The 9953-nt window shown below is 38.4% G+C and overlaps 1 protein-coding gene across 1 annotated transcript in view; it reads left to right on the top strand.

The window, feature by feature from the left end:
* The first annotated feature begins 246 nt into the window (after positions 1–246).
* Positions 247–9953, top strand: part of EMCN (endomucin) — a 100339-nt gene continuing 90632 nt past the window's right edge. Inside the window, exon 1 of the mRNA XM_026509654.4 lies at positions 247–512. Coding sequence (XP_026365439.2) covers positions 443–512 — 70 coding nt within the window. The 5' untranslated portion in view covers positions 247–442. The remainder of the gene's footprint in view (positions 513–9953) is intronic.

Below are 9953 nucleotides of genomic sequence, written 5' to 3'. Positions count from 1 at the left end.
TGCCTCTTTATCCAAGGCAAGTCTCTGGTTAATAAGGCCCTTTTTATAACCAGTCCGAAACACACTTTCAAAACAAAAGTTAGAAAGCTGTATGATCCATTCTCAAGAAAGATCTGTTTCTGTTCAGAACCCGCCCTGACCTTTTTGTTGAAGAAGAACAAAATAATGTAGTAACAAAAACACAAGTGGCTGCCAAAGGAAGAGAAAAAAAAGTTCCTGTAAGGGACTGAAACAATAAATCTCCTCTCTGCTGAACTCCCAAAGGGAGTGTGTGTATTTCCTCCCGTTCTTTATCAGAGCCCCCGAAATAAGTGGGAATGGGCCGCGGCTGCTCACATGCAGCACACCTTTTCCATTTGCTAATAAGGCCCTGCCAGGCTGGGAGGGAATTGTCTCGGCCTGACTCTGGAGAGAAGTGCCACTGCGACGATCCACGGGCACCATGAAACTCCTTCAAGTGACCATCCTTTGTCTTCTTCTGCCCAGTCTTTGTAGCAGTGAAAATGCCACAGGTACCATTTTCTCTTATTCCTCGGACGGTGTGGATCAGAAATCACTAGTACGGGACTCTTAGCCTCAGTTTACCTTCAGGGACCTTCCCCTGAAACTTGGATGCAGCAATTCATTTGCTGAGTCGAGTGTGTGGGTGTTGACTGGGAGTGTGTGGAGAGGATGTTTGTTTTCACTGAAAGGAAATGTTTGCTGGTGCAGGGGCCTTGCAGTGGATTTGATGGCACAATAAAGGTACTGAGAATACACGATAGTATTTTGGGGAGCAGAATCTGGGGATAAAATGCTGGTTACAGATGTATTCTTTCTCAAAAAACTCTTTCTCCGGCGTTAAGTCTGGAAATAACAAGACTGTCAAGTATGGGTGAAAGGCTGTAATCAGAAATACTGCATTGCAGATGCTGGCCTATATTTGTCCCAACTCTCTTTTGGTTTTGATAAATTGAGAGGCTGGATCAAGCTGCCTGGGGAAGTGAATATTAATATCTCAAGGGGGCACGGTGGGTAAAAAGGAGAGTCATTTGATTAAAGTTAATAACATTTGCTCTGGAAATAAGCACATATCTACCCATATACACACAACATTTTGCACAACATTTCAGAAATTTATAGACATAAAAATCCTAGCCACTGATTGCAATTTCAGAAATTCAGATAAAGGATATATATGAACCACTACAAGTCCTGACTATATTAACGACCAGTTGCAAGAAATTATTATATATGACTGCATTAGCCCTTTCTGAGGGATTCCCTGTAAGCAATTAAATTTAATGACTATTTATTAGGATCCTACTATGTACTCATCAGTGTAAGGAATACATAAGTGATTAAGACATTGTCCTTACCCACAGTGATAAATGTAGTGTTGGGAAAAACAAATATGTAATTCTAATACAAGGCAAATTTAATAAGTGTGAAAACCAAAGTACAAGCTATCATAAAAGAACACAGTTGGGAAATATTGATTCTGAGGAGACCTGGAAAACAATCAGTTCTAATTTTACTTTGCATGTGCTCTTTTCAAAATTTGCTGCCTACAAAAATTCTAATTTAGAATAATAGTGTAGGAAAAATTATGCACACTCCTCCAGCGATATTTATCATTAATTTCCAAAAATACATATATAAATTTAGAACAGATTCCCAAACACTTCAAAATCAAGTGTGATTGCTTATCGTGCACCTTGGCATTTCCAGAGTTAAGTTGCAGCACGTATCAAGGCCAGAAAATCTAACTTAGAAGAGTTACCAAGCATCTGATTTTTTTAAAAATAAAGAGTATTTATGAAGGGCTGCAGAAATCAGTGCATAAGCTTTAAGTAACTCTTCCATATGCATGGGAAATCCCAATGCCAGGAAAAACACTGCTCTCAAACAGGTGTCGGGTCAATATAAATTTGAAAGTCTGGGTTAAGGCTGCTCACCATTCCAGGTCTGTAAGCACCATCAACTACACGACTTTCCTGGCATTGTTCAACTCCGACTGGATTACGTGTCTTTCTGAAAGCAAAATGGAGTAGGAGCAATAGAATCAGCCTGCAAAACCTAGCCGTAAGGAAGAAGGAAAGGTGGAGGACAACCCAGAGATGACCTGGCAGGTTTTCCTAGTATGAGCATTTTGGGAAAATACCAACTTCTTTGACCTCATCGATAATGAGCCCAGCTCATTAATGGTGTCTTTTTTCTAATGAACTATTAACCCAAGTAGGATAATTTCTCATTTAAGCAGAGATAATAATTGCATAATGACTATCTCCTTCAACTTCTGCCAACAACCCTATCTGTTAACTTAAGGAAAGTGTCTGCAAAAACTACTCCATATTTCTGAGAAAAGGAAGCTGTAGCTTGAGAGGATACGCTGACCACCCGAGTGGTGCCTAGAAGGAACTGGAAGAGATTTTCCATCCAGGTGTATGGTTTTGTTACACCTGGCTCTGCCTGTTTTATGTTTCCCTTCCCAGATAGGGAGCAGGAAATGAAGCATTTCCTAAGCTGATTTATTAAGTTCTTTCCTTAACCCCCTGTACCGGAAACACATTGATTTCAAAGCTTTGTATGTTCCCCAAACTTAGAATTCTTACCATATTTCATCAGCAGAGTTGATTATTAAGGATGAGGAGGGAGGCATTTCATCGGCCTTAAATTCACAAGTTGTCAAGGAGATCCATGCTTCTTTGCATAGTAATTTATTCCTAAATAATGATCTTTTAGAGAAATTGACTACTCTTCTTTTTTCCTTCTGACATTTTTGTCAGTCTCAGATTTAAATACATACAATGTAGTCTTTTGTGCTCGTTGTGAAAATCAAGTGAATCTTTCTACACAGCAGTGAGTGACTTTCTATTACTTGGTTGGTGGTATAATATTTTACCATCTCCAATTTGGAAAGCTGTTCTTTTGAAATACGTAGGGGAGTTTCCTGAAAAAGAACTGTCATTCTTTCCCAAGGTTTTCTAAATTGTATTTAAAACTGAACAGCCCCCTCCCGTGGCTTTTAAGCCTAGATCGATGAGCCTTTGACTGTCAGGACAAGAGAAGTTAAATGAAGAGGGATCCCAAGAGAAGGGAGGCCCAGGAAAAAATGTACTTACCCAGCGCCATGTGCTTTTTGAACTTTATGTTAATTTAGGAAAGATTAAAATGTATCAGGCATTTGCAAACAGGAGCAAACATCATTTTACTGGTATCTGAAGAATCATTGCTTGGAGACATTCGTTTGTTAGTGATGGAACATTCAGTTTCGTGGGGGGAAAAAAGGATAGAACAGATTGAAAGACAGATATTATGCTAAATGCTATAGATTTGCAGAGATCAGTAAGACTTAGCCGTGGCCCTTGAAATGAGGGGGGAGAAAAGGAGTCTGGTAATTATGAGTTTGATTACATTGTAGGTTCTTAAGTGGTAAATAAAGAATGATCTGGAGCTTAGTTTTGGGTGTGGGGCATCAGTAAAGGCTTCATATAAAAGTGGAAATTATGATAAACTTCAAAATTTGAAAAAAGGTTTCAGATCAATGGAATTTCCTGAGTAGGAACATGAAAACTTCAGGATATTCTAGGGTACACAAGGAAGGAGGTCACAGATTGGACATAAATAAGTTTTGGAAAATAATGTTGGAAATAGAGCCTCAGGATATATGTTGACTACCAGAATGAGAGATATTGACTAGCTAATAGCCAATAGTTAAAATTGGATAGTTAATTAGCTTAGAGCCTCTAAACGTGTTTGAGTGTGGGAGTTAAATGATTGGGGCTATAAATTGGGAAGATTAATCTGTCAGCAGGATATAAATTAGACTAGTGCAATCAGGAGAGACAAAAGATAAAGAAAATAGTGCAAATGCTATTGCAAGTCTGAAAGTCTATCAATAAAATGAAAAGAAGGATCTGGGGAAGCGCTTAAAGGAAGTAGAAAGTTGGTGATTTGACATATTCTTGACTGGCAATGAGGAAGAAAGTGACTGTGATATACAGAGGATTATCTGAACACTAGGAGTAGGGAAACGGTTTGGGAACAGAGGGAGGGAAAGATAGGTGGAGACAGTTTAAGGAGAAAATGATATATTTGACTTCGGACATGGTGAGCTTGAAATCCTAATAAGATATTTAAATAGAGATGTTCAGGGTAAATTAAAATCCATGGGTAGTTGGAATGCCCCTGCAGCTGGATGAGGGGGTGAGTGTTCTTTACTCTTGAATCCCAGGAGTTCTTAGTCCTGTTATCGTAGAATTGATAACATAGAAAAACAATTTATTTCTCACCTAGATGCTCGTATTTCTAACTCTCTTATGGCACTTGTTTTCTTAATTCTATCATAATTATTTAAAGACATATCTTATTTCCTCTACCAGATTATAAGCACCTTGAAAGTAAGGGCCATGTATATTACCATATGTACTTCGTTTGTCCAATAACAGTTCTTTTTTTTTTCCTAAGATTTTATTAATTTATTTGGCAGAGAGAGAGAGAGAGAAAGCACAAGCAGGGGGAGCAGCAGGCAGAGGGAAATGGAGAAGCAGGCTCCCTGCTAAGCTGAGACCACCGCTCCCCCCAAGCAGGACTCCATCCCAAGACCCGGGGACCATGACCTAAGCCAAAGGCAAACGCTTAACTGACTGAGCCACCCAGGTGCCTCTGTCCGGTTCTAAATATATGATAAGGACATAGATGAATGTACATTTAAATGAATGATACAATTGCCTTCATTTTTTTCATTTTTAATTTCTTCCAATGACAATAATTTACCAGTTTACTGCCTTGTCCTTGTGAAAAGATTATGGACACATATGACTCATAGCATATAACATGAATACAAGTGGATTACTTTGATCCCTGGCTATGAAAATGGGCACCAAAGAGGAGGAAAGGGGGAAATGGCCTTTTTATCAAAGGTAAGCCAATTACCAAAATCTAGCCAGGAGAGAAGATGATAGGGATAGATGGACAACCTAGTACAGGTGATGGTAATTGACAACAAATCTGGGGAAAGAAACAGTTCTGACTATAATCCTTGGGAGGAAGAATACCTAAAAAGAATTGGCTCTACCTTTCCATTTGGGGCATAAAGTACTTTAGGTAATATCTTCTTAAAGTTAGAAATATGAAGGAGAAATCTTCTCAACCAACTTCGTAAAAATATACAAAATGGCTTTTTTAAAGAGCAAAGTTCACAAAAAAGGAAGTTTAAGAAAAATAAATACCACACATCATTAATTCATGTATTACTTTAGATCGCATATGAGTTGCTCTAAAACAGATCATTTTGGGGCGCCTGGGTGGCACAGCGGTTAAGCGTCTGCCTTCGGCTCAGGGCGTGATCCCGGCATTATGGGATCGAGCCCCACATCAGGCTCCTCCGCTGGGAGCCTGCTTCTTCCTCTCCCACTCCCCCTGCTTGTGTTCCCTCTCTCGCTGGCTGTCTCTATCTCTGTCGAATAAATAAATAAAATCTTTAAAAATAAATAAAATAAAATAAAACAGATCATTTTACTTATTACTTCTGTTTAGCTTCATCACTATCAGAAAATCTTACCTAAAATGAGTGATGTATTGTGGGAAGAATGAACCAATATGCAAACAAATCCAATGGGAAACTATTTAGTTCCCAAACCGTTTGTTTAACATTCATTTTTTCCAGGACTTATTTTTTTAATAGTCTCTGCTTAAAAGTAGAAGTGGTCATTCTAGAATTCCTGTTTTCAAGAGACCCATAACAGCTGTCACCAGTAAGTTCTCTGGTGATTTTATCTTGCTAATTGTAATTATTCAGATAATTGAGGGGAAAAGATGATGCATATATGAGGGTTTCAGAAAGCTTTTGTTGTACTGGATCATTGCCCGTCCTTTCCTTTTCATTGATGAAGGTACATTTCAAGCTTCAGGTAAATATTTTACCTTGTGAATAATTATCTAATTCAAGTAACTTCTATGCCTCTTTTTTTTTTAGTCATCACTTTCCAACTTCCTTTTCATCTTTGAGAACAATTTGAGATGCACATTTCTAAACACTGACTGTCAAAGCAGGAATGTACTCTAAGGGACATTCAATTCCTGTTAGTAAGTGCCTCCTTTCCTGTTACGGAATTCCTGTGGGTCATTATCGCTCTATCAGGGTAGGATAATAATGCCTGTTGGGTGTTAAAAGAAGCTCTTTCAGTTAGCAAACAAGATCCTTTTCGTACTGTTGCAGACACAACATCAGTGTCGACATGAAAAACATTAGTGACGTCAGTTACATCTAGAAAGGCCACTATATGGTTCCCAAATTTGGGACAACCATAGAAAAATCATTTTAAAAAAAGAAAAGAAAAGAAAAGAAAAATACTCGTCTAAACTTAAATAGAAGTTTCATGTCTTATAGAAATATCAGCAGAGATAATCATAACTAGGCTCCAAATAGAAGCAGCCACTGGACAAGTATTCGACACTTGTGTTTTTCCCAGTACCCTCTCTGGCTGTGTTTACTCCAGCCATTGCTATGGCAACCTGCTACGCACATGTCTAGCCCGACAGTACCTTGCCTCGCGTGAATATATATCCTTTATTTTCCTGTCTGCTGTTATTCTGATACCAAGGCATGTGTCACCTGCAGAGCCCCAGCTGGTACTGTTGTATGTCTGAGCTGGAAGTGCAGGGGCAGAAGCCCTCTATGAGACCTCTCTTGCCGGAAGGAGGAGTGGAGCCAGGGAATGAATGCTTTCCTCCTCTATTCCTGCTCCGTTTCACTGCTATAGTCCTCTATTCCTTTCCCTGACTTCACTCTCCTTTACAAACTGTCTGCACACGAGCCTTTGTCTCAGGCTCTGCTTTCTGGGAAAATCCAGGATTTATTATTTTTCCTGATAGGAACATTTTGGTTTGAACGATAGTGTATGTCGAGATATAGAGTGTGACAGTTTCTTGATACTCCAATTATTATTCACTTTCTTCCTCTTCATTTAAAAAACAAATGAAAAGTCTATCAATCTTCTGTTGAATACGTTCAACAATATTCTAAGCAGGCCCTGTTCTACAGCAATCATTTGCCTGTTTGCATAGAGTCAGTAATGACTTACGTTGTGAGGTTAGTAGCTGAAAATGCTGAAGTCATTGATTTTATTCTCGGGGTGCTGCTCACCCGAAATATGAACTGCTTTTTACACCTGTCTGTTCAGTCATGTTCTGGCTTGAACCCAAACTAGTGTCAAAACCCAGACTCAGTTGGATCAGGTCCAAGTTAACCCAGGTGAGTATTGTCACAACATCTACTGACATCTACCATTCAGACTCAGTTGGATCAGGTCCAAGTTAACCCAGGTGAGTATTGTCACAACATCTACTGACATCTACCATTCATTGTGCCTGGCCCTTTACACAGATTCCTTCCAGCACATTTAAGACTGACTTTATGATTCCCATTTTGACAATTAGGAAACGAGGCTATAAAATTACACTAGAGTGATGTGGCTTCAAATCAAACCAGAGGATGTTGTTCTTCAAAATCTTCCTTATAGCTTGCTACCTTCCAGGGTGGTGAGATTGTAGCACACGGAGTTTTTCTAATAGAAGAGAGGAAGGATAGGGACTTGCCACTTGAGTAATTCAGAAGCCAGCACTGCCTCTCCTAACATCTTCCACACTTTTATACCACAAACTAACGCCACAAAGGAGTGTCTGCTTAGTGACAAGGGTCCTCTTCATACTCTGGATTCAATTAATGAGTAGAGGATGCGTCGAAAGGAGTTGTAGGCATTTGCCTACCTACCCTTGTTAAGTTAGTTGGAAAAAAAATGTACTTGGCTGTGATATAAATGTGAGTGCAGCTAATATGGGACTTGGAGGAGAAGAAAAGAAGCAAAGGAAATAACTATTAGTGAATTAATCACTTAGTGTCACATTTATAATTCTTTTGGAGCCAGACTGCCTGGGTTCAAATTCCAGCTCTGCCACTTACTCTCTTTGTGAACTTGGGAAGTTGCTTCACCTTCAGCTTTCTCAGCTGTAAAATGGGATGAGTGCAGGGCCTACCTTGTAGGAGTGTTAGGGAGATCACGTGAAGAGATGTGCACAAAGCACCCAACACAGTGGCGTGCGTGGGAGGACTCTATAAGGTTTGCTTGAGTTTTGGAACTCAGAGCCCGATAGTTTCTTAAACCCCATTCCTTAGGTAAACAGCCTTATCTCCAAATTGACTCTAATGCAAAATCAGCAAATATTTAAATAATTGTGATGTTAATTCTCACAAAGTGAAAAACCAGCACATGAAAATTTTTCGTGGAAGAATTGGTATGAGATACTAGAAAGGTGATTGCCAAGTTATATTTTTAATCACAATATATACAGGCACCATTTGATATGTTCAGACTGTATTCTCTAAAGTGTCTTTCAGATTTGTAAGTTATTTAACTCACTAATCACTAAAATTTGTAAATAAAATTATATTGTTTGTAATGAGGATTCTAACTTTGTAGTCTGAGAATTGTCAAAATCCTCACATGTACTGAGCGCTGCTTAATCTGAGAGGTGGAATATGTTGGCGGAAAGAACCTTCACTTTAATGTGACAAGCAAGTTTGGGTCTAGCTCCTTAGTACGCTGAAATTGACCAAGATATTACATACTTCTTAGCCTCTGTTTCTTTATCTAAATATGAGAAAAATGATATTTGTTGACACATTATTAGAGTTACATGAAAATCAGAAAACCTATTTTAAGCGTTCTGTAAGTCATAAATTACTATTTAAATATTAGTTATTAATATGCAAGCTAACATTTAACTGACAGAATCAAGGGATAAGAAGGAAGACATTTCATAAATTTGAGAATTTTTCCTTATTGGCTGGGTCTGTAACTGCCATTCCACCCTTGCTCTTTTGGCTATAATACCTTTATATGTTTTTCTATGGCTGCTGCACATTCAAGAAGCCATGTGTTGGAACAATGCTTGGGTTATTAAAAAGCCACACACATAAAACACAGAAAACCATTTGTATCACACATTGAGCTTTTTTTTAACTGAAATAGGAAAAGAAATTATTTTTTGTGGTATGAATTGTGAAATCATCCTCTCGGGCATTTGGCAAGTGTGAGGACAACAACTCTGAGCTCTTAGACACTGTCACTAGGGCACAGAGGCCACTCCTGCACTGGTCAGCTCATGGCCATTGTGACAACTCCTCTCTCCAGCAATGAGACAACTTCAACTATCTCTCCCTGCAAATCCAGTTTTAAAAACTGGGACCCACCATTTTAAATGCACAGAATTAACTAATTAAAGATTTTTTAATAGTAATTGCATTTTGGGGATTAAGATAATGAAATTATGTGAATCCATAAGCTTCTTATTATTTTTCTTTTCCTCTTTCTTTTTCCAACAGCCTCATTTGTTGAGTACAAGGTTTATATTAATTAAAGTTTATAACTCTATAGATGTGCAAAGTAGAAGAAAGAAAAATGACAAAGCTACCAACCATTTAAAAACCTTTATTAGAGTCCATTTACAACCTAACTGAATGTCAATCTGTTGGGAACAAAGACAATGTCCAATTGATCTTTTTTCCCCCTGGACTTTCTTTGGACACGTACGTGGCGCTTACTAACTAGCTCTTGCTTTAATTTGGAGAACTGTATTTCTTCAAAAGTCAGCAGAGTTGGAAATATACAAGGCATTCTTGGATTTGCTTTCAGGAACTTGAAGACAATATTTATTTTCTATCCTTGGCCTGTATAGCGGTTAAATTGTGAGTGTTGTTTTGGGATACTCTCTTCGTTGGCCGAACTATTTGCTTTGCTTTATGAAATTGATCTTATTGTTGTATAAATAGCAGAAAATGCCCACATTTGGTTTATGTTGACTGTTCAAATCATATAGGAATGGTGTGACCATCAGAATGAAAGTGCTGAGTCATTCCTATCTCTTGCTCGCGAGAAACAAAACGGCATCCAGTAATTCTATGTATCATT

This window comes from Ursus arctos, unplaced genomic scaffold (assembly GCF_023065955.2).
Source record: "Ursus arctos isolate Adak ecotype North America unplaced genomic scaffold, UrsArc2.0 scaffold_9, whole genome shotgun sequence".
Classification (NCBI taxonomy): domain Eukaryota; kingdom Metazoa; phylum Chordata; class Mammalia; order Carnivora; family Ursidae; genus Ursus; species Ursus arctos.
This window is presented reverse-complemented; position numbering and strand designations above follow the sequence as displayed.